At 42.3% G+C, this 25,566-nt stretch overlaps 1 protein-coding gene and 1 long non-coding RNA gene across 2 annotated transcripts in view; one reads left to right on the top strand and one right to left on the bottom strand.

Annotated features, from left to right (window-relative positions):
• The first annotated feature begins 10,272 nt into the window (after nt 1-10,272).
• LOC109925741 (transcription factor Sp6) lies at nt 10,273-20,711 on the top strand. Its single transcript, XM_020525656.2, has 2 exons — nt 10,273-10,600; nt 15,713-20,711. Exon 2 carries the CDS (start codon nt 15,748-15,750, stop codon nt 16,888-16,890), a length of 1,143 nt encoding a protein of 380 aa, XP_020381245.1. The 5' UTR covers nt 10,273-10,600; nt 15,713-15,747; the 3' UTR covers nt 16,891-20,711.
• A 43-nt stretch (nt 20,712-20,754) lies between these two features.
• LOC125486614 overlaps nt 20,755-25,566 on the bottom strand; it is a 121,839-nt gene continuing 117,027 nt past the window's right edge. Inside the window, exons 2-3 of the long non-coding RNA XR_007265257.1 lie at nt 23,590-23,673; nt 20,755-20,961 (exon numbers count right to left, since the gene is read on the bottom strand). This is a non-coding gene — a long non-coding RNA (uncharacterized LOC125486614). The remainder of the gene's footprint in view (nt 20,962-23,589; nt 23,674-25,566) is intronic.

Here is a 25,566-nt window from a genome sequence, read left to right as displayed (position 1 = left end):
AGTACTGAGATATTGCTTTTGCGGGTTTGGAACTGTAGGCTGGAATGATCAGATTTGTATTCAGTTAGCGTTTTATGAACTCTCTCGGGAAAGTCTCAGCCTTCCCCATCCAGAGAATTACTGCAGGGCGGCTGTGTCAGCAGGTCCCGAGCTTGGCAAGTAGCAGGCAGTTCACTTGGAATCATTGCAGAAACAACTTACTGCCTCTACTTTTTCTTTGCTCTCTGAGTTGCATGCTGTTCAATTTCTAACATGCGATTAACAATAAAAAAACAAACTGAAATGTGAATTTATTCGGGACTTCTACTTCTCTTCCAAACTGATTTTTTTAAAGTTTGCGTTGAATTGGGATCTTTTTTTTCTATTCGGCGCGATATCCACATTCCGACAACTCTGTGCGCCTTCATAAATCCCACTCATGTCTTCGATTTAAAAGGAGAGGTGTTTCTGGGATTGCAAATCCGTGGATTCTTTTTTACAGAGAATTGCAAATACTGGATACCGGGACAGCCTCATTTCAGCTGGTACATATCTTGTAACCATGTGTTTGAGGGGTGTGTGTGTGGGAGAGAGAGAGAGAGCGTGTGTGTGTGTGTGTGTGTGTGTGTGTACTTTAAGGGGTTGGTTAGCTTGTTGGCTGGAAAGCTGGTTTGTAATGCGAATAGCATGGGTACAGTTCCTGCACCAGCTGTAGTTGCCATGAAAGATTCACCTTTTCCCTTCACCTGATGCATGGTGACCCTGAGGTTAAGCCACCACCAATTGTCTCTCTTTAATGAGAGAGAGCAGGCCAGTGGTCTGGTAAGACTATGGAAACTTTACCTAATGTGTAGTTATACAAGTGTTTGAGTGTAAATGTGTGTATTTGGGGTGAGGGCCTGTTTGGGTGTTTGCATGTTTGTGTTAGGGAGGGAGGGGACATCTTGATTAGTAAGAGGATCAAGGGTTATATGAAGAAGACAGAAAAAAATTATAGCCATGATCGAATGGTGGAGCAGACTCGAATCGGCCAAATGGCCTAATTCTGCACCTATATCTTAGATCTTAGCCACAAAATGTCAGGGATATGTTTGGAATTTTTAGCCAAGACTGAAAATATATTCCTTACTGATGCGTGTTAGGAGATTCAGCTCCATACAGATAGGTGACCAAATCTAACGTTAAAAGCAAAGCAACAGAATCTAGGCACCACTTTTAATTTTTAAAGAATGCAACTACTTTTGGGAACTAACCACAATATGAAAGTGAGACGACTGGTTCATCTTAAACATTCCAGTCTTTCCTTCCAGTCTCGAGACTGAGTTATTGCAGCAAATTTTCTTACTGTAGGAATATTGCTGCAGTGCTGCATGTTCATAAAATCTACACCCCTTGGTCTCTCTGTTCCACTCCCTGGGGCCCTACCATTAACTGTGTATCATAGTATCCCCTTCGGTGCCCCCTACAGAATCCCATTCGGCCCATCGAGTCCACGCCGACACTTTGAAGAGCATCCCACCCAGACCCTATCATTCCCTCATTTCCCATGGCTAATCCCTGGATACTATGGACAATTCAGGATGACCAGTCCACCTAACCTGCACATCTTTGGATTGTGGGAGGAAACCCACGCAGACACAGGGAGAACTTGCAAACTCTACACAAACAGTCGCCAATGGGTGGAATCGTACCCGGGTGCTGGCGCTGTGAGGCAGCAGTGCTAACCATTGCATCAGCAGGTGTGTGTTTTAGTTGTCAGGAGTTATGTCATTGTACATCAATGGATCTGATAGATAACCAGCTCAATAGCTTATGTAACGCGGAAATCCGATGCTATGAACAATTGTCCAAACAGAAGATGTATGTTTTGCAGCTAGCATCTAAGTTTATTGTCATGATTACGGGTGGAGTCCAGTGACGTGTCAAATTGTGCTAATAGGAATAATATTATTACTTTTAAAGCGTATCTAACGGGAACTGATTTACATTGACCACTGAAATATCTCTTGGTGATACGGAGGGGTATCGACCAGATTTATATATGCCAACAATTATTGAGCCAGTAATTGAACAACATGCCGAGTGAAGCTGTCAACAGATTATCCATAATGCATATAAATTTAACGCATTAACTCGAAAATATCACCAAAAGTACTATCGTTGTTAATAAAACAGTTCATTACGGATTTGCTGTTTTAAACGATTTAACCACTTACTTGAAGGCTAACTCCAGGCCACTACATTACAGTAACCCCCATTTGCTGTATTCCATTATCTATTCAGTCAACGTTTTGATAATTAAAAAGAACGCCAGAAAGTGATGGAGAAACTCAGCAGATCTGGCAGCGTCTGTACAGGGCGAAACACACGTTTAAATAGTGATGCTTGGGACAAGGTTCGTCCTCTTGCTTTGAGAACATGGTGTTGGTAATGTCTGTACAAAATTGTTAGTGATTTTAATGCAATTGAGCGGAGAGCTGGCCCATTTCCGAGAGTCAGCCAAGTTGGTGTGGGAACAGGAGTCACGTACAGACCAGCAAACACCTAGATGTAAATGGAGCAAAGAACTGTGGATCCAGGAGATCTGAAACTAAAACCAGAAATTGCTGGAGAAACTCAGCAGGTCTGGCAGGGTCTGTGGAGAGAAAGCAACGTTAACGTTTGGGGTCCTGTGACCCTTCTGCAGGCTGAAACGTTAACTCTGCATTCTGTCCACAGATGGTGCCTGGTGCCAGACTTGCTGAGTTTCTCCAGCAATTTATGTTATTGTTGAAGAATATTGTTGAAGAATAGATAGAGGAACTGGATCGGCGCAGGCTTGGAGGGCCGAAGGGCCTGTTCCTGTGCTGTAATTTTCTTTGTTCTTTGTTCTATTAGAATAGTTGATCAACGGGACAAAATTAAGGAACGATTTAGAACCGAGGTAAAGAGGAAATTTCACAACTGTATTTTTGCTGCACCCAAAAATTGACCATTGTGTAACTGACATCGATATTTGTGAGGGGCGGGGATGCAGGTGGGGTGGTGGAAGGGGCTGCGTTTTCTTTCGGGTATTTTCAGTATTTCGGGAAAATATATTTTACAAAGACTTGAAACTAAAGACCTACCCCAGTTATTCCAATCATCCAATGTGTCCCCCTATGAAAAGTTCAGCAAAGGATGTTTTTACAAAAGGACTGTTTTACTTTTGCCTACAGAAGGAGTATAAGCCTTTGTGTGTGATTAATGTTGTAATAGCACTCCCTCATAGAAAGCGTCAATGGGATTAAGTCTCGCCTTTACTAATTTATTTAAAGTACAAATGGAGAATCAGCTCTGCCAATCCCACAAACTGTTAGCCGCTCAATAAGTGAATCGATTAGATATTTTCTGATCAGTTGTTCGGAGAAGTTAATGACATGCCTGGAGTAATACAAAGAGGGTAAGCTGGATTCTTTATACAAGCACAGAATATAAAGAACAAATTGGATGAATTTCAGATCCAAGTTCAACTTGGAAAGTATGACATGGTAGGCATTACTGACTCGAACTTATGGAGTTCTGTTAAGTCATGAGGGGTATAGATAAGAAGAACTGCAAAAGTCCTTTCCCTAGGTTGGGGGAATTCAAAACTAGGGTTTTTTTTAAGATGAGAGGATAAAGATTTATAAGCGACCTGAGGGGCAACGTTTTCACACAGAGGGTGGTTCGTATGTAGAATGAACTGTCAGAGAAAGTAATGGATGCAGGTACAGTTACAACATTAAAAGACATTTGGATGCGTACGTGAATAGGAAAGGTTTAGAGGGCTATAGGCCAAATGCAGGCAAGTGTGACTAATTTAGTTTGGAAAACTTGGTCGGCATGGACAAGTTGGACTGAAGGGTCTGCTTGCGTGCTGCATGACTCTATGATTCTCTGGCTCTATGACCTCCGGAGCAAATCGGACTTGAACCCGGGCCTCCCCCCACTGCGTAACATGGGCCCCTAAAGTGAATCATGTACACTGGCAGCAGAGAGCATTGATGACGGTTAGCACTGATGTATGTTTGGTGATGTCTGGTTGGAAATAGCGGGTCAGAATGAGTTTGCCAGTTTATTCTGAAAGGTGTGGTTTAACGTTTTATTTGGTTTGAGCATCTGCTCCCGTCTTGTTTAGCGCACAGATGGCACCACGGACCAAATGAATAAAGAGAACGTTACACAAAATGCTGTGAATTTAAAACTCGATATTGTTCAGTCAAGGGGGACAGGATTGCAATGGGATCGTATGCATAAGCGATCCCAGTGTTCTGAAGAAGAGTTCATTTGTGACTGGAAACGTTAATTCTTGTCTCTCAATAGATGTTACCAATCCTGCTGAGTTTCTCCAGCATTTCTGGGGGGTATTTTTATTTTTGCTTTTAAAATTCCCAGCATCAGCAGCTTTTATTAAACTATTTCGTAAGTATTTTGCAAATTCTTAGCTCCTGCAAAGTAATTTAAAGTCGTTTCCACATGACACAGTTGTCCGCAAGGTTTTGCATTGGGTGTAGTTGCTCTCTCTCTCTCACACAGACACACACACAACTCTTGTTTTTGACTAAAACGAAAAACAGAAAGTGCTCCTGGATCTCAGCAGGTGTGGCATCATCCGTGGAGAGAAAAACAGAGTTAATATTTGGAGTCTGTTTTCAGTGAACTGATCCGTATCATTGAGCTCCACAGAAGAGTCATATTGGACTTGAAACATTAACTCTAACGTTCAGCAGACCTGCTGAGTTTCTCCAACACTTTCTCCTTTTATTCCGGATCTCCACCATCTGCGGTGTTTGATTTTTAACTGGACCTGCAGAATTGAATTTGTTTGTAGTTTTGAAAACTTAGTGAAGCATTTACCAGGAAAAATAACAAAACTATGAGGAGCATATATAGGGTAGTTCATAGAATCCCTACAGTGTGGAAACGGCCCTTCGGCCCAACAATAAATAGGAAGAAACCTTTCCAAGCAGATCTGGCAGCATCTGTGGAGAGAAAGCAGAGTTAGCGTTTCTAGTCCAGTAACACTTCTTCAGAACTATTCTGCTTTCTCTCCACAGATGCTACCGGACCTGCTGAGTTTCTCCAGCAATTTCTGTTTTTGTTTCAGATTCCAGCATCGGCACTTTTTTGTTTTATATTAATTAAGTTTTTTCCCTTAGTAAAGGGAATCAATGAGCAAGGGCATAGATTTAAGATAAAGGGCAGGAGATTTAGAAGAGATATAAGGAAGACTTCTGTCAACAGATGGTGCGAATCTGGAACCCACTGCCTGAAAGGATGCTGGAGGCGGGAACCCTCACAGCATTTAAGACTTCAAACACCATAGTATACAAGGCTATGGGCTTAGGCGAGGGTAGAGAGGTACAAATATGATGGACCGAAGAGCCTTTTTCCGTGCTGTAAACCTCTATGATTCTGCGAGAGATAGGAATCAGCAAAACTTTAATATTTTTTATATTTCGACTTTAATGTTTTTTATATTTCAACATATACTTTATTCATAAAAATACATTTGTATGTAGTCACAAACGCAGTTCATTAGCATATGATTTAACAAACAAGCACTGGAGTTTGATTCTATCCAAAAACAAAACCAAAGGCATCTTTTACTTGTACAAGTTTATATTTACGTGCATTTGAGGCGAAAAAATACACATTTTCATTTTTTTTTCCATAAAGCAGTTGAAACTCCTGCTGGAGTGGGAGAGGGGGTCGATTTTGTAAACCCTCCTGTGAGGAAGTTGAAAACCATTTGGAGGATCACACAAATAAATTTACTGGACTCTGAACCAAATTAGCACAAAAGGTGCAAGTCTTGAGCTATTTCGGTTCAGATGGATAAACTTCCTATTTGACTTTTGTAGCGCCTGGTTCAGTCGAAACGATAAAATATGCGCACAGTGTCCTCATTTAAGAATCCAATCGGCTTCCTCTACACGTCCTGTTTGTATTCCTTGCTGTCGACGCAGCCACGTCCAATACAGTAATCTTCTCGTTTCTTTTTAACTGAGTAACAACAATTTTGACTTGTTCAAGTATCCTGTAGTCTCTCATTTTAAAATTCCGCGTTTTCATAGACATTTTGCTTAACTATCCTTTTGAGGTGTAATGTTATTTCTTATCTTGCACTTAATCTAAACACTTCTGCACAATGTTTCAGTTTCACCCCTAAATCTCTATCGAAGGGTTAAGCAACGGACTCGAACGCCGATACCTGGAAACCAAGGCAGGGATGCGTTTGTCCCCGCGTGTACCGACAACAGCCTCGACATGTACTCAACAATCTGCTCCGTACTCAGCAATTTTGGCCGTGTATTCACAATCTCCCCCCGTGTACCACAGGAATCTCCGTCCACAAATCAGTCTCCGCCGTGTACCCTAAAATTCTTTCCTGTGTACTCCCTAATCTCCCCAGTAATCAATCTCCCCCGTGTACCCCAACAATCTTCCGATGGGCCTAACAATCTCCTCCGTTACCCACGCAAGTACCTCATCTCCCCCCCCAACCCAAACCCTACCCCCTCACACTTTGTAGCAAAAGTCGGAATACACTTTTGTTTAAAAAGGTGGGCTCCTACGCCTTTTCCAGTTGAGCATTTCGATAATGTGAAGTCTGAATCATTTTCACTGTGTTCACGCTATCAGGGCAAACACTCTCATCGAATACCTTCCCAATTTTTTATTCTGTTGTTGTTTCTGGAGTCGATCGGTGAATACCTCGGCTTGCCGCGTGCGTGTAGATTCTCGTGAAGATTGATTTTCTAATATTCAAGTGTCAATCGAAGCCCCAAGCATTCAGGCGAGACATTATTCAACTCTTTACTGTCTCTGAGCAAAGTCTACATTCCATCTGCTCCCACATTGAACTGCATAACAAGATATCCATCAAAAGGAATCTTAATTCGATCCAAAATGTTTCTTAAATTATCCAAAACCTGTCAAACGGAAATAGTTCCCTTCAGTTTTTACAATAGGTGGGTGTGTGAATGATACAATCACAATGCATGGACAGTAACATCAGAAATGGAAGCAGGAGTAGGCCGTTCAGCCCCTCGAGCCTGCTCTGCCGTTTGGTACGATCATGGCTGATATGACATTTCTCACGTCCACTTTCCTGTCCTGTCCCATAACCCCTAATTCCCCGACTGATCCAGAAATCTAGAACTATTAAAAATCTATCTTCTCCTGAAAATTATCCAGTGACCATGCATCCGCGTTCCGGGATGGAGAACTGGACAGATTCATGACCCTTTGAAAAACTAATTTTTCCTTATCTCGGTTTTTAAATCTGTTATCCTTAATCCCTAAACCATGACCTCTCCGTCTAGATTGTCCCCACGAATTGAGAAGTCCTCTCTACGTCTAATTTGTCAATCTCCGTTAGCTTCTAACATATCTCAAGCAGTTGCGTCATTGCCACCTGCAAGATTTAATTTTAAATCTCACTGCAAATGCGATCAAAAGGACGAAATAATAATAGCAAATACACAGCGACCGTTTGTCTATAATAAATGAAGAGAGAGGTCAATGTTTAGATCAGAAGAATAATTAGGCTTCAAATATATAAAAAAAACGAAAGTGCTGGAGAAACTCAGCAGGTCTCGCAGCATCCGTGGAAAGAAATCATAGTTAACGTTTCTGGTACAGGATGGAAACTGAATTAGTTTCTAATCAGTCCAGGACTGATTTCCAGCATCCGTAGTTCTTTCGTGTTTTGGTTTGCTCAAAATAGAACTGTCCGTATCCTTTCCGGCCCGTTATTCCCAGCAAACCGAACTTCGAATCGTTGTCTCACCTACCAGGTTCCAGGAACTCGACCCTATCCAAATTTCAACCAGTTCCTCCGCCCCTTTTAATCCGCTGACTCCGGCCTTTTGTGTATTCACCGGCTCCTGGTGAAGTGAACTTCTCCCTTCTCCCAGCAAACTCTTTTCCCTGAACATCCTTCACTCATTCTGTCCCCCTAAACCCCTCTCTGTAGCGAATTCTCTCGAAATTCGGTTTGAAAGTAAACAAAAATTCTGTTAAAATATAGCAGCAGACCCCCATCGTTAATAAACCGGGCAGCGGTCGATGCCCTGTTTACTAAACAGATACATTACTCGGAACAGAAAGAAAGTCTTGCATTTTTATGGCGCTTTTCACGAACCCCGGACATTTCTCAATGCGGGTTGTGGCCAATGAGGTGTAAACACTGTTTTAAGACGGGGGCAAAAAACATTTATCTGATCGACGTCTTTTCCCCAGGGTGGGAGAGTTCAAAACTAGAGAGCATAATTTTATGGTGAGAGGAGAAAGATTTAAAAAGGGACCCGACGGACAACCTTTTTTTCACACAGAGGCTGGCTCGTTTGTGGAATGAACTGTCAGATGAAGTGGTAAATGCGGGTGCAATTACAACATTTAAGAGACATTTGGATAGGTACGAGTAAGAAAAGGTTTAGAGGGAACAAAAACAGAAATTGCTGGAAAAGTTCAGCAGGTCTGATAGCATCTATGGAGAGAATTCAGAGTTAACGTTTCGGGTCCAGTGACCCTTCTTCAAAAGGTTTAGAGGGATTTGGGCTAAACATGGGCAAATGGGACTAGTTTACTTTGGGAAACTTGTTCGGCATGGATGAGTTGGGTCTGTTCTCGTGTTGTATGACTCTATGACCTCCTAATCTTTTATTTATTTCTCTCCCTGCAAAAGGTCCGGGAGTAGATTCCACATTGCATGATGAATGAATACACCTTGTTATAAGTAGTCCTTTCACGATATGACAAGGTGGATAGAGAGATAACCTCTAGAATCAGATACGGTGATCTCCAGTATGTAGGATTGTGACTGGTTTAGGTGGACGGTTCCTCGGGGATAGGGCGCGCTACTTTTCCAAAGCTGAAAGCGGATCCATCATTCGGTTGACGGGACCTGGCGGGTTCTAAGGCAGGAATGAACGTGTTGGATCAAATTAGGTCGGGTCAGATCAAGTTCATCCTGGATCGGGTTTGTAGCCAGCAGAAGAAAGACCATCTGTAGGCTGGGACTGCAGTCCCTTCAATAAAGCAAAACACACTCATTCCATCACATTGCCGTGATTTTAAATTCACATTTCAGCATTGTCAAAAAAAAGGAGCATGATGAAATCTCTGACAGCGAATTCCCGCGTGACCCGTTAGGAAAGTTTTCCGGGCCAGAGTTTATTTATAGGTGAGTTTCCTGTCAGCGTACTGGGTATAACATGAGATTTGATAGCAGTGTTCGGTGAGAGTGATGGAGACATCCCTATCACAGCCTTCACCAACAAACCTCGGGTCACTGTGTGGAGTTTGCACATTCTCCCCGTGTCTGCGTGGGTTTCCTCCGGGTGCTCCGGTTTCCTCCCACAGTCCAAAGATGTGCAGGTTAGGTGGATTGGCCATGCTAAATTGCCCATAGTGTCCAGGGATGTGTAAATTAGGGGAATGGGTCTAGGTGGGATGCTCTGAGGGTGGGGGACTTGCTGGGCCGAAGGGACTGTTTCCACGCTAGGGATTCTATGATCTATGTTCTGTGAATCACCCTCCCCAGAGAATCACCGTGAGGGTCAGTCTCCAAATGGGACAGCGCCTGGGCTTCTACAACTTTCTGCTCGAGGTCTGTGTGGGACACAGCTCCTGTTCTGATAGTGGTGGCGGGAGGGCGGGGGGTGGTGGAGGGGGTGCGGTGAGAGACATGTGACACCTGGGAAATTCAAATTCGCCAAAGCTCCTGACAACCAGCAAAAACCTTCTTGATATTCAATTTGAAAGGCAAGAAACATCTGCTAGAATAAAGCGGCATATGCTAACCGTTCACAACACATCTCCCACCCCCAACCCTAGGAGCAGCCGAAATCCTATTGATTCAACAAATACGTTGTATAGAACCAAAATAACGATTTATTTATACCGTGTTTTGCTTGACCACCCCAAAACAGGCCTGTGGTGTATATTTAAAGAATAGACACTGTTAGAAAGTGGGAGACAAAGTCACAACTTGTACTAATGTTTTAAAAGTCTTTTTTTTGTTGTTTGGAAATAAGGTACTCTCTGTATATAAAGAGAATTGCAGCAATAAGTGGATCTGAAGCTCTCGGTCCCGCCCCCACCCCCAGCCTGCCAGAACTGAATGTGGTGTCCGGAATGTCAGTCAGAGCTCTGGGTTGGGTGTTTGCGGTTTTGTTTTCTCTGAAGATGTAGCTTGGTGCCGAGTCATAGGCTGGGAGGAGCCATGTCTGATTCCGCGGTAAAAGGAGCAACTCGTCGATCAGTCAGAGGCAGTGTAGGATGAAGAGAGAGACAGGAAGTGAGGCTGAGTCAGACTGACAGAGCAGCCTGCATTTGCAGCAGTTCCAAGCGGCCACTGTACCCCAACTGTACCCCCACTGTACCCCCTCTCCCTCTCTGTGTACAGCTCACCCCCAAACTCAATTTTGACCTGACCACCTGTTGAGAGCGGCGTCTCATTAAAGTCTCGTCGTTTTTCGGGGAAGGTTCTTTTCCCTTTAATTTCGTTACAATATCTCTGGCAGCGCTCCGTCCGATTCCATTCCAACAATCTTCCGAGAGTTTACCGAGAGCGGAGAGAACACGGATACTGAACCCGCCGGTGGAGCAGCAGGTAGGCAGTGACTGTCCTCAGTGTTCTCCCCCTGGGTGTGTGTGTGTGTTAACGTCGCTATTTGGAGCACAGGCAACCGATGTTTCAACATACAGAGAGACCTCAGTGGCTCGGGAGTTGGAAAGAAACTTTCTTCGGGGCAGTGGAGCGGTGTTTTTGGAGCGCAGAGAGCTCAGCACCCCCTGAACCTCGCCTCGGAGCCCGTGCTCCGGTGGGCAGCCAGTTTGGGGATGAGTGATTGGGAAGATAGAGGCGGGGGGGAGCGGGACTGGTGGTTGCCTCATCCTGTACAAACCGAGCAAGGTTGACGCTAGAGGAGCCATAAAACTGGCTTGCAGTCAGCGAGTAGTTGGGGTTTGGAGTGCGCTGCCAGAATGTGTGGCGGAGGCAGGTTCATTTGAGGCTTTTTGGATGATTTATTTGGAGAAAAAATGGGATTTGGGGAAAAGGCAGGAGATTGGCACTAGGGGATAGGAGCGGCGCGGACACGGCGGGCCGAGTGGCCTCCGTCTGCGCCGTAACAATATTCCGGGACCCTCCAGTTTCACAGGACAAAGCGCAGTCACTCTGAACACTTTTTCTGTCCCAGTCCTGGAAGACGATTTTCGACACCGCTCCAGCAGTTGCGGTAATGACAGGAAAGCCTGCAAAGTTTTCCGCCGATCAAACACCGGCTTGGAGAGAGAAACAGAGCTAGTGTTTGAACATCAAACGTTTTCATTTTATTGATTCATTGATTCGAGACCTTGTTCATTAGAATTCAGGACCTACTTGAATTGTACATTACATACATTGTATGTGTGAGAGGCAGAGATTCCGCCAAGTCTTCCCGTTGTTATAAGAAACTGTTAAATGACACGCCGAGATTGGATTTATAATCGTTCTGATGGCCATAATGAAAGTCCAGGCGTACATAATTTTAAAAAAATGCAAAACGATGAACTATTTTACAGCTATACATTATCTACTTTTTAAAATATAAATTCAACCAATGTGGTAGTACAGAACAGAAAAGCTAGAAGTTGAAGTTTTTTTATTTTGTATTAAGCAAGCCTACAGGGTCTGGACTTGAAAAAGAGACACCATTTTAACAGCACGGGAAGAGGGTTCTAGTCAGATCGTTCAAGCCCCCTTTTTAGCAAGTATAAATTAAATTGCCCATAGATTGCACTTTTATGAGAACAGAGTTAAGGAACACCCATTAGGATGAAAGGAGTAGAATGGAAGAGGGTTATTCTGAAAGTAGTGATTAGAGTTGTATTTTATAACCTTGCAGAATGTATACCAGGGAAAGAAGGCGGAGAGATAAGCAATTACGGCTTATAATAGGACAGGGAGCGATGGGTTTTGCTAGTTCTATACAGTTCTGTATCGGTTTTGCGTGTATGTTGCTGCTCGTAGCCACAGCTGCTGGGAGACCGGCGGTAGTGGTATGACACGTTGGACTGTGTTTAACATCCTCACACAATATCCACCGAGTTCCTCTACAAAGCACTCGGTTACATCCGTCATCCAGCTACACATCACTCCTTTCTCTGCTGCCCCTCTCTATGCCCCCTGGGGGAAAAATATGTACAACTTTACAACTTTGATCAAATGGCAGAAATATCCTAAATCAAAACCGAAAGAACTGCGGATGCTGTAAATCAGGAACAAAAACAGAAATTGCTGGAAAAGCTCAGCAGGTCTGGCAGCATCTGTGAAGAAAAAAAATCAGTTAACGTTTCGGGTCCGGTGACCCTTCCTCAGAACTGTTTCTGTGGCAGAAATATCCTGCCATTTTCTTCATTCGCTGTCACTGCTCATTTCGCTCTTGCAATTTCCATTATATTTTCATGTATGTTACACTCACCCGCACCGCCCACGCTTCAAGTGTAGCCCAGAATTAGAGAAAGAGACGCTATCTGCTTATTGGGAGTCCCTGCTAAACTGGGTGAAGAGAGGGAAGTGGCAGAGTTGGGGTTTGGATCTTTTTGTTGAGTTCCGTGTTAGCGGCACAGCACAAGACCCAATGTTTTAACAACAACAGCATCACAAAATGATCTCAGCTCCCAAGGTTCGGGGGTCGGGGTGGGCGGGGCGAGGTGTGAAGTGGGTCACATCACGAATTTGAGCTCCGACAATCCTGACGTCGTGTTGAAAAAATTGCAAATGATATTCACTAGTCTTTAAAGAATAGTCGAATTCGATGTTTAAGTAAGTCGCTTGTGATAGTTTCTCGGATAGTTGCTGAAGCTGTTACATCCTTGCAGGGAGTTTTTTTTTTAAAGAGTGCTTTCATGAATTAAACACTCGAGTCTAACCGATCACATTCAATCTTTGTTATTTATTCTGTTGTGAACAAAAATGTATCTATTACGATTACCCCCATTTTCCAAACTCGCCTCAAAAGAGGATCGAGTGGGTCCCTGATAGTTCCGCGTTCCTCACCACAGTGCGCGCTGTCGGAGCTGTGGAGGTAAGAATGTTGCACAGCTTTAGCTGTACATTTCCCTTTTGTTTTCGCCCTTGCACAAGTGTGCAACCGAGAATAATTCTGTAAAGTTCTGGATGCGAGTGCAATAAAAACACAATTTAAGTCTCGCAAAGAGGCTAGAAAAGTGTACAGCGTTTTCAAATATAAATCTCACACATACCAGCCGGACACAGAGATAGGGAGATTTCTGAGGGATTGGTCACCAAAATAAAGACTTTTTTTTTCATAAGGCTTATGAACAATGAAAGACGAGTTTGTAGAATTACATTTAGAACGATTCTATTCAGCGCAGATTCTGTAACATTTCTGCGTCAATGACTGATTTTTAAAATGGCAAAAGTGGCCAACTTTCGGACAAGTGACATTTTGAAAAAAACGGAAGGGTTTTCTGTAAAATGTCGGGACGTGAGGTGGCATGAGAACCATTGGAGCAGGGGTAGGGGGTGCAGAGTCTAGACTTCGGCGATTGGGGTTGTAGTGCCCAGGTTGAGTCAGCAGGGTCGAGTTTGTGAAGAATAAGAAGACTCAGTTTATAGAGCAGCTATAATCCAGTTTCTTGTGACAATCTCCATCTATTGAATAGTGGGATTTGATTTACGATGGTACCAGTGATCCTTTCTAAACGGCTCAGGACGAGGCAGAGCTCCCTGCGCACAATCTCCACCACTGGAGCCTCCGTATAAACCATTCATTTAATTATTTTAAAAATACATTTTATTCATACAAAAAATATCTTTATATATAGTCACAAACGCAGTTTGATTCTGTACAATAACATATGAAGAAAACAAGCAAAGATTGGAGTTTAACTCTTTCAACAAACAAACCAAGGGCCTCTCTCACTTGTACAAGATTATATTAACATGCATTTGGGGCACCAGAAGGGAAATTCAAAACCTTTCATGCACCTGTGGAAAGGCACGTACAATACAAATTCTTGAGGGGTGTCCCCTGTACAGACCAAGTCGAGGAGTAATCACCTTAAACTCAGAAAAATGAAAAGGCTATCACTTAGTTTCAGAATTTGCATTCGCTAAATAAAATCAAACACCTCCTTAGGGGAAAAAATGAGATTGATCCGAAAATATCTACGACAGATGGGAAGCTAGAGGTAGGAGATGATAACCAGATGATAAACTACGTCTTGTTTACTTCCCAGGAGTGTAAGAAAGAAAGTTGTCAAACATGTGCAGGATATAAATTCGTTTTAACACTAATAAATAGTTCATACTTTCTCAGGCGCATTAATCGGAATAAATTGGATCGTAAAAGGGGGGCACGATGGCTCAGTGGTTAGTACTGCTGCCTCACAGCGCCGAGTTCAATTCCACTCTCGGGTAACTGTCTGTGTGGAGTTTACACATTCTCCCCATGTCTGCGTGGGTTTCCTCCGGGTGCTGCGGTTTTCTCCCACAGTCCCAAAGATGTGCAGGCTAGGTGGCTTAGCCATGCTAAATTGCCCGTAGTGTTCAGGCATGGGTAGATTAGCTGGGTTATAGGGGTTGGGTCTGGGTGGGGTGCTCTGAGGGTCGGTGTGGACTTATTGGGCCAAAGGGCCTGTTTCCACACTGTAGGGATTCTAAGTCAAAAGCTGATCTTGCGCTTGAAAGTCCTATGGTCAAATGTATTGACCGATGTTTTCCTTTTTAATGTTAACAGCTCGTCCCCAACAAAACAAAACTGACAGAAAATGCCTAAAGTTACAACATTCTACAAGATTTTGTTCTGGTAATGAAGCCTGTCCTATAAGTAGATGCTGAACAGGAAACTGGGTGGTTTAGTATTGTGTTCACATATAGGTCCTTATACAACAAACTCCAGAAGTCAACGACACCAGGTTATAGCTCAGCAGCTCTTCGAAAGCTTGTGATTTCAAATAAACCTGTTGGATTATATAACCTGGTGTGTGTGTGTGTGTGTGTGTGGTGGTGGGATGGTTGAAGAAGTGCCCCAAACGCTTGTGATTTTAAATAAACCTGTTGGACGATAACCTGGTGTTGTGTGACTTCTGACCTTGTCTACCCCAGTCCGACACCGGCACCTCCACATCATTCTATATAACAAACAGCACGGAGCTCTCAGGACAGACTGTTCCCATGCTCTGTAGCCCAATTTTAGCTACTCGCTAAGTTAGTTTCTTCTGATTGCTGATTGCCAATCTCTAAGCCCGTTCACGGACTGGCTTTTGGAATAGAGAGGAGGTTGGGAGTGTGTGGATTGGTAAATCAATTCAAACTCGAGAAAAGGAGGTGGGGGGGGTGGTGGTTGTCGAATCTGGATATGGAAATTCTCTCTTACGGATGTAACCCTGGCGATTCTGAGATGGACCCATTTCACACGGGAAACCCAGCAGACACACACTCTCGGTTTCAAACGGGTTTCACATCGCTGGATCAGTTTGTGGACCGGTTCGATGTATTCTCTCATTCCTCCCCATCCACTTGCAATTTGCGGTGTGTGTTTGCTTTCTATCACGTCGCTGCGAAACTCTAAAGGGGGGGGGGCGGAGAAACCGCATGTCGTTGCAATGACAAATTTTTTTGTTCATTAATTGAGAACTCGCTTCACTCAGCTCGTATCCTGCGCCCTCCTGGTTTATCACAGAGCAGCTTCTCACTGTCTCCTTTCCTTTTCAGTCGGCCTGCACTCTTGCTCGAGCCTCCCCCCGGCAATGCAAGCTGCCACATGGAGTAGCCTCGGAGAACAGCACGCTTCGCCCCTGAGTCCCAGCTTCACCTCCTGGAAATCGGCCGCGCTTCCTAAGAACTTGGGGATACCAACGACCGGGAGTAGTGCTTTCTCTCCCTCTTTGAACACCAGCTCCAACTTCTCCGTCAACAATAAGTATGCCTTACTCAACAGCCCGAGCCTAAAGTCACAGGATTGCGTCCAGTACAAACCCCACGTCCACTCGACGCTCGAATATTTTGCAAACTCCGTGCACCCCCGGGTCGACATGGCTCACTATCACGATTCTTGGTTCAGACCCCCTCCCCAGGGAGGGGCAGCTGAGGACGGGGGTCTCTCGGCCACCTGGTGGGACCTACATGCTGGGTCCAATTGGATGGATCTTCAGAACAACCAGGCGGGACTTCAAAACTCCCCCCACCCGGGTGCCCTGCAGCCCCCTTTAGGGGGCTACGGGTCCGACCATCAAATCTGCGGGACCCCGACCCACCTGATCCAGTCAGGCCAAGTCATGATCAACCAGGACGGCTATAAGCAAACGGAGCCCATGCAGGAGCCGCTGCTCCTCAACCAGACCTTGGAAGGAGCTGGGAGGGCAAAGATTTCCAGGCGTTCCCTATCCCGGAGCTCGGCGCAGGGGAACTGCCGCTGTCCTAACTGCTTGGAGGCCGAGAGACTGGGCTCAGCCACGGATGGAAGCAGCAAGAAGAAGGTGCTTCATAACTGCCACATTCCGGGCTGCGGCAAAGCCTACGTGAAAACCTCTCACCTGAAGGCTCACCTCCGGTGGCACAGCGGCGACCGGCCATTCGTCTGTAACTGGCTCTTCTGTGGCAAGCGCTTCACCCGCTCGGATGAGCTGCAGCGGCACCTCCAGACCCACACGGGCTCCAAGAGGTTCTTCTGCCCCATCTGCAACCGGGTCTTCATGAGGACCGACCACCTCACCAAGCACTTGAAAACGCACGGGGAAAGCGGGCAGCCCCCCGGCAAAGAGAGCGCCGGCGAGGCTAGCAAATGCGCCTCGATCCCGGCTCGGTCCCAGTCTCCAGGGGACATCCAGAGAGACTGTGAGGGCAAGGGGATTAGCGATGGGATCCCAGTTACTGACCGACAGCAAAATTAAAGACTTCAAAAAGAAATGTTTAAAAACCCTCACGTGTGAATTAGTTGCACTTGAACTGCTGTATTGTGTCCCAGAGTGAGGTTTTGAAGGAAGTTCAACAATGTTCCACTGACCCGATTCTCTTACATTGTGCAAGGGACCCTTAAAGCAGCTCAGAGATCAGTTTTCATCTCTTTGGAACCAAAAATCTTAACAGGATAACTGGGCGCCGGCTAGGTCCCGAACTATCTTCCTCCCTTTGCAAAGCGGTGCAGTAATCTGTCTCATGCCCACCCTGCGGCCAAATATTTCACCATCCAGCAATCTTCTGTGGAAAGAAACTCGCTCAGTGTCTCCTCATTCTCTCCATTACAACTTTAAGTTAATGTATCCTCATCACTGATTCCCCCAACCAGAGGAAATTATCCTTTCTTATTCACTCCATCGAGAGAGTTTGTAATTTGTTCATTTATATTTAGTAATTTCCTTTCATATATAAAAATCTATTAAACCTACTGTCTTTCTGCTCAAAGTGGAATTAGTCATGATATTTCATTTCTGCCCTCATAGCTGTAGCTCTCCACCCCTGGAATCCTCCTTTACTCTCCATGACTTTACCAATCCAATTGGAAACTGACGTGTTGTTAATTTCTGTTTTAATTACAAGGCAAGTGTCCCTGTAATATCCTTCTGTCTGTTTCATCTCCCTTTTCCACATTTAAGCCAGAAATTTGATTAGAGATGTTCTTATTTGAACAACTGGGAGAATAAGGGGTCATAACTACAGCAGTTATTGCATTTTGGGTTCTCTCCTACAGAACAGCAATTTCTGAAAACAAACTGCACAGACTATGAGAGTAAGCTACACGGCTGGAGATGATATATCTGTCTCAGTAAGAGTTTTGTAATTTAAAGAAAGATACATAGTTCTTATTTAGAGTTAAAATTAAATTTTCTGCACTTCAAGAAGAAATTTGCTGTGTGCAGTGTTTAGAGATGTTTTGATGTGGATATTATACAATATAAATTACAAGCTGTGTTACCAAATTGCTCTAAAAGGGACGAGTGAACATTTTAAAGAGCTTTGTTCAATAAACTTAGCCCATATAAAACATTTTCTTAACAGAAAGAAATGTTCACATTAGAACCAATCTATCATTCCAAAGATGTAAAGTTCATTTGTTTCAGTCACGTGTTTGTTCAAAAGAAAAGTAGAACTTCATGGCATGATATTAAATAGAATCTCAAACATCTTGGAGACTTACTAAGTTGTGGTTCTTACAATGTTAGACAAAGAGTGTTTTTTTTGTTTTATTTAAAAATGTAGTTTAATTACTTATCATCCAGTTTGTGTCTTGACAGCAATAAATAATGCGCTAGTGATTTTAGCAGTGACATAGGGCTCAATTAGGATGAAAGCTGCCAATAGCAGATGCACTTCAGTATCTCGCCCTAGTCTATGTAGCATTTTTTTATAGCCAGCATCTTGCATGTGTGATGTGTAATGGTTGGGAAGTCATGTGTTTGTTGCCTTTCAACACACCCAGGAATGATATGGCATGGAGCACAGGTGATTATAAAACAAAACCACCATCACAAGTCTTAGACAAACTATTTTTAAATAACATTACTGCTATTAGATATGGTAGTGTTTAATTTTGTCATTTTTCCCACAAAGCTTTTACATTCAATTTCATCTCTTGCCTACATTTCTGTTTTATTCTATGGGCATGGTAATATTCACACAGGGAACAACAAACAACATACTACACCCTTCATAAAATATGAACCCTTGCACCTAGATACATTCAGTCAGATCCAAATGTCATTAGATTGCCGGGATTGACACTGAAATATTTAATAAATTGTATATTTGCAGTAAAATTAATGAAATGTAAATGCATAGAATAACTAGGATCTCACATTGACTATGGCCACTCATTGAATTATTTGACTTATAGCAGACACCCCATTATCCTTACTTGTTATAGTGATTGTCATTACCAAGGGTGAGATAATTTAATAGTGCACTGCTACTGGTGCAATATCATATTATTAACCATTGAAATCATAAGGTAGACCTGAATTGCATCAATGACAACACAGACTTCCCTTTCATAGCCATGGTTCTCACAGCTGTTTCACTGCTTCTGATAGCAGAACTCTTGAAAGCCCACTTGCTGGTGGTACTATTCTCTTTAACTGTGTCCCAGTTCCCTATAGTTAGTTACAGCTCACTGAATTCCTGATGATTCTGTCCCTCTTGCCCACTGGCACATACTCCTAATGGCCCAGCACCTTGTTCAGCATTTTTCTGGTACATTCTAGTTTTGTAAGAAAATGATAATCTCAGGATATGGGCTAATAAGACTGACATTTATTGCCCATTCTTGCTTGACCTTTAGAAGTTGCTGTTGAGTTTTTTTTCTAACCAACTATCATTGCTTATCCATATATGTAAGAAGAATAAAACACACAAATGCTGGAAACCAGAAAAAAATGCATACAGAGCATTCTGGGAATACACACCATATATGATTCTATGTCCATTACATCTATAATGAGAAATATAGGTTAACATTTCAGCTATTGTTCCTATATTCCTTTTAACCCTTCATCAGAGTGAAGACCAATACCTGAAGCATGGGTTTCTCTTGTCAATATTCTGGTGTGTCCAGCGTTATTCATTCACATTATAATCCATATTATATCTTACAAACCATAATTAAGGAGTTGTAATAAATGTTATTGGGCAGTGATCACAGTACGATGTGCTAGAATGGAAAGAAACAATTTCAACCAACGTGGAACTACAAAGAAGGTACCAAATGCAAACGTGCCATTTGGCTCAAATGATCCATGCTGATGTTTATGCTTCTCTACTCATCGTCAGCTATCCCTATTGACCTAACTTTCCACATTTTCTCCCATATGTGTTTGTCGAGTTAGCCCTTACAAAATAACTGATAAATGCAGTATCAGGAAACTTAATCTCCTGACAGTGATTCAAGTAACTTTATAATATAATTATTCACAAAAGCATGCTAGATGCTGATCATGAACAAAGTGGAGTTCATGGTGGGAGGCTGTTAAAATGTTTCTTAAACAGTAAGAACCATGGCTATGTTCAAGCATAATTTTAGAATAGTTGTGTTGTATGAAAATTCAAAACAGGATCTAAATTGTTCCAACAGATCCCTGTACACAGAGTGTGATTATTTAGAACCGTTATGTGTATTTCAGATATTGAAGCACATGTTAAAGTAACATATCCTCCATCCACTTAAAAATGATCTGTATATTGTTACAGAAGCTAAAAATCTACGCTGTGAATTACATATACTATATAAAATTAATGCTGTGTCTTTTATTTAATTTGCATTGTCTTTATAGTTGACAAAAAATAAAAATTTGTTTTCAAATGTTTCATTATGCTTTTGACATGGTTTTTCACACTTACAATAGTAAAAGCAAAAAAGAGACTCCAACTGATACTAAGATTGTTAATTCTAAGAAAACAGAAAATATTGTAACAACATCTGTAGAGGAAAACAGATTTAACTTTTCATCTCTCAGACCCTCCATCAGGGCTGGGGAAAGTTAGAGACATATATAGCATTTGAGCAAAGGGTGGATTTGACAAGGGCAAAAGGAAGGTCTAAGGTAGGGTGAAAGTTAGGAGTGATTGAATGAAAGAAGGAATAGTCTTAGAGGCAAAGGGCACAGTGGTGGGGCAATATCAAGGTTCAATAGCGGATTCAGTGGGATGTAACAAAAACTCTACAGATTAAGTCATGCAAATTAACACGGTTTTTAAGTGGTAAGATATATATAAAGCAGCAATAAATATATTAAGCAGTAAATTTATATATTAAGCAGTAAAAATATGTAAAGTGGTTTTTATATATATAAAGCAGTAACTAAATATGTAAATCAATAGATATATATATAGCAGTAAATATATGAAGCAATAAATGTATATCAACAATGAGTCTCATGTCCTTCTGCCTGTCAGGGACCCTGCTTTACAGCAGCTGGTCTGGAGAACTTGGGGTTCCTGGCACCATTCATGATTCTGGTCTAGGATGAAGTCTGACAGCAAATAACAAACGTGTTAAGTTGACAGCAAGTCTCACAGCCTTCTTACAGTTGCAAATCCCAGCCCGAGAACAAATCCGATGAATGAGGCAAAGTCCCAGGCATTAGTAGTATTCTGAATCAAAGAAATTTTTTATAGAATCCCTACAGTGTGGAAGCAGGCCATTCAGCCTATCGAGTCCACACTAACCCTCTTAAGGGCATCCAATGTTCCTACCCTGTCCCTGCAACCCTGCATTTCCCATGGCCAATCCACCTAGCCTGTACATTCCTGTACACTGTGGGGCAGTCTAGCATGGCCAATCCACCTAACCTGCACATCTTTGGTCTTTGGGAGGAAACTGGAGTACCTGGAGGAAACCCACGCAGGCACAGGGAGAAACATGTAAATTAGACAACATGCTGTATTACCATTTCATGTACTTTTAGTATTTTTCCATACATTCAATTATATAGGAAAACATCTCCAGGTGGCTCTGCGTGAGAGCCCAGCAGCATAGTTCTCATAGACAGTTTAATGTCACATGGTCACCCCTCAGTCAAAACAGGCTGTTTTTGCATTTGGCCTGTGTTTTACATACTTTTCCACTTCATCAATTGTTTATTGTCATGTCCAACTAACTCTTCCAATTAAGCCTTAATGATCTGGTTTGAAGATATTTTTAATCCTACCACTACAGGCAAGAAAAGAAATAAACAAACAAAAGACATCTCTCCTGCAGAGGTGCTGCTGTGAAAAAGAGAATAATGCCAAAAACAGGCAAAGGAAACATATTGGAGCAGAGATGATGATCTGAAATTGTTGAACCCAATGTCGAGTCTACAAAGCTGTAAGACCTAATTGTAAGATGAGGTGCTGTTTCTCATGCATTTTACAATTTATTTTGGAACTAGAAATGGTTACTGAGGAAGGATATGTGGCTGTGTAAGTAAATAATTTTTAATTTAATTTGGAGCTTTTTAAATGGTAAATTGACTGCTCAGCACAAATTTGAGCTATATAGGTTAGAGTGTGCCAAGATTAATTCCTTTCTGATTTGAGAGTCAGCGATTCTGGTTGGATGTATTCCAGAAGATTTCATCACATGATCTCCTGCCTCTAACTTTTCCAGCAATCTATTCCAGATCACAGCTCGCTACTTCCTCATTTCACCTCTGGTTTCTTTAGCAATCACCTGAAATGGAACTCAACGCCCACGAGGGTTTTGAAGGCAGAGATGATGAAGGGACTGGGCTGGGCACTTGAGAAAAATAAACTTGTGGAGTTTCAGGGAGAGTGGTCGGGTGGGGTGGGACTGAATGGATTGCTCTATAGAATTGGCTCAATGGGCTATATAGTCTTTTTCTGTACCGTTGACCTTATGTCCTGGTTAGTGGCCTTTCTGCCACCGGAAAGTGGTTTCTTCTAATTACTGTAATAAAAACATTCATGATTTTGAAAACCACAATCAAATCTCCTTTTAACCGTCTATACTCCAAAGAGAACAACTATAACTTCTCTAGTCTCTCCACATAATTAAATTCTTTCAAGCTTGGCATGGTTCTAGTGCCACAAAAGTTCAAGTTTAACCCCTGACCTGTGGTAATTTAACATGATCTAAACTGAGGTGATCTGAGACAATGCAATTGGCCTCAGTATTCAGAAAGGGGATTACTGCTCTTGACGTATGAGGTTAATACCTACTCCATCCACATCTAAGGCTTGGATTAAAAACCATTTCTAGTTGATTGGATGAAAGCTTTTCTCTTATCATTGGTTTAAGTGTCCTTAAAGTGAAATGATTTGTTTTGTTTGAGATAACACAGTGTGGAGCTGGCGGAACACAGCAGACCAGGCAACATCAGAGGAACAGGAAAGCTGACGTTCTGAAGAATGGTCCTGTCCGGAAACGTCTGCTTTCCTGCTCCTCTGATGCTGCCTGGCCTGCTGTGTTCCTCCAGCGCCACACTGTGTTATCTCTGAGTCCAGCATCGGCAGTTCTTACTAACCCTTGTTTTGTTTGAACTTTGTTCTGACTGGCAGGGTGTAGCACAAAATCTAATTAAAAATTCAGCAATGTTCCTCACAAAATCACAAGGTTCAAATGATTCATGCATAGTCAGGAGCAACCTTGTGGTTTGGAGCGAAGTTGGGACAGAGGGATTTATTGTGCCAGTAGTACAATATTTAATGACAGGAGATTATTTAATGCTCACAGTGGATTACAAAAATGTTCCATTGCTGTGTATGAACATCCCTCACTCCTGCTATCATCGGTGAACAGGATTTATTATGGATTATGGGGGCAGCAGACTGGCTTTAGGCAAGTTACTCATTTGAGAGTCCATGCAGATGTGAAGGGCCAAATGGCCTCCTTCTGTGCTGTAAAACAATTTTGTGATTCTGTGATTTGTCATGTGTCACTGCAGCAAAATTTTCTAATGTCCAACAAAACATAGATCTAAAGGGGATTGTGACTTTCAGGTCACTCTAAAGCAACGCTAGATCAGCCATGGCTCAGTTGGTTGCTCTCCCATCTCTGAAATAGCAATTCATGTGCTCAGGTTCCACTTTTGGGACACTCCAGTACAATATTGAACACAAACTTTCAAACAAATTGCTTAACCAACGTCTGCTCTGACCTCTCAGGTGGATGTGAACATTCACATGGCACAATTTTGAAGAGAAGCTTGGAAATTACTTCTGGTGTCCTGGCCATTATTCATCTTCAATCAGTATCACAAAAACAAATTGGTTATTATCACACAACTGCTGGCAGGATTTTGATGTGCACAACATAGCTGCATTTGCTACATTACAACAGTGACTATATTACAGAAGTATGTATATGGCTGAAAAATATGTTAGACAATCCTAAGAACATAAAAAGGCACCATATAAATGCAGCCTTTCTTTCTTCTTTCACTACAAAATAATTAATAAGGTTGAAAACATGCCTTGAAGATCCTGCTAATGTATAGATTTTGCTCTTTATAATATCTATGGGTTAATTAGTGCTGTGCAACATTGCTAACAGCCTGCTAGAACTTCATTGTTTTATCTATTATTGCAACAAAGGATTTACTCATTTCTTTTCACACAAGAATTTCATGTAAATGCAGTAACTTACACACTGTCATTTCAAGCCTTTAATCTTTTAAGCAATCTATTCACAGGAACTTCCTCCTTCTTAATTTGCCCCCAGTCTGGTTTTGAGCTGGTCAGTCGAGTTTCATTCAAAATCTCAGACATAAACCAAATAGCAAGCAAAAGAAATCAAAGCATGTTTTCCACTTCTATGTTTCATCATCTGGTGGCATTTGTTGAGGTTAAGGTTTCAAAGCAAATATTAGGATTTAAGCCATAAATTGTCAATTCTACAACTTGTCTGATTCTGACTTTGCAAACTGTGACAGCTTTTCCCTATTGTGTTAAAACACTCTTAATCAGTAAATAGCTCAGTTATTTTGTAAGTTTGATCTATTCTGTTTCCTGCTCCTTCACAAACAAAGGAAATCCTATAGCATCTTCCCTGAATGAACTTAAGCTCATCAAAACTCTGCAGGATCTATTGTAACTCACTTCAAACCCCATTCATCTCTCATTCCTGAAAGCTGTGATATTAAAATTCTCATGCTATTGTTCAAGTCCCTCCATGACCCACCTCCACACACCCCCAGCCCCAGTCCGGCTTACCTCTGCAACCTCGTCCAGTTCCACAACCCTTCAATGACTCAGTATTTTCCCAATTCTGGTCCATATATTTCACTGTACCATTGATAGCTATGCCAAGACCGCGAGCTTTGGAATACCCTTCCTAAAACATTCCACCACTCTCTTCTTTCTAGATCCTTCTTAAACCTACGTCTTTGGCCAAACTTTTGATTACCTGAACGAATGTGTCCCCGTGGTTGTATTTTTATTTTTTGTTTGATTAGATTTCTATAAAATGCTTTGGGAGGTTATACTAAACCAGATAAATGCAAACTGATGGTCTTCCGTCGGCTCCTCTCTGTCCAGTCTGAGATTAGGAGTCTGCGGATTCACAGGCACCAACTCTTGACCTACATTTTTCCCTCTGAGTTTTATTCCATTTTCAACTATTCAAGTTAACATATCCCAGTTGGTTTTGTTTGTGAATGTTACCAGAGAGTGATGAATGCTTTCTTTATCATACTAGCATTTTCAGAGAGTTAAATATAGAATTAAACAGGGTTAGAAATGAGTAAAAAGGTTATAATTTACTCGAAGGCTTCTGATGGCACAGAAACCATGATAGCAGTTCTTAAGTAGTTTATGGATGTTGCCTCAGCCCACACTAAATTACAACCTTCTATAGTCTACCATCTGTGTTTTCTTTAAACAATATACACTGCACCCACAGTAAAATGAAAATGATGTTAATGATTCTTAAAGCAGCAGTGCCATCAGTAAATATGCCCTGGTAATTACTTCCTATGTTTGCCTGTTTGATGCATTGATGGAGACCATGCCTTCAGTCATCTAGACCCCATAGTCGATAACTCCCTCCTTAAGTATCATTATCTCCCTATCTATCAGGCTACTTAGGTTAGTTGCCAAAATGAGACCAGATACTTCCTTCAGAAAGGTAGGACTTC

This window comes from Rhincodon typus, chromosome 30, assembly GCF_021869965.1.
Source record: "Rhincodon typus isolate 14 chromosome 30, sRhiTyp1.1, whole genome shotgun sequence".
NCBI lineage: Eukaryota > Metazoa > Chordata > Chondrichthyes > Orectolobiformes > Rhincodontidae > Rhincodon > Rhincodon typus.
This window is presented reverse-complemented; position numbering and strand designations above follow the sequence as displayed.

What these genes read in the sequence shown, in the direction of transcription:
- LOC109925741 (XM_020525656.2), top strand. Translation starts at nt 15,748, where the DNA reads ATGCAAGCTGCCACATGGAGTAGCCTCGGAGAACAGCACGCTTCGCCC.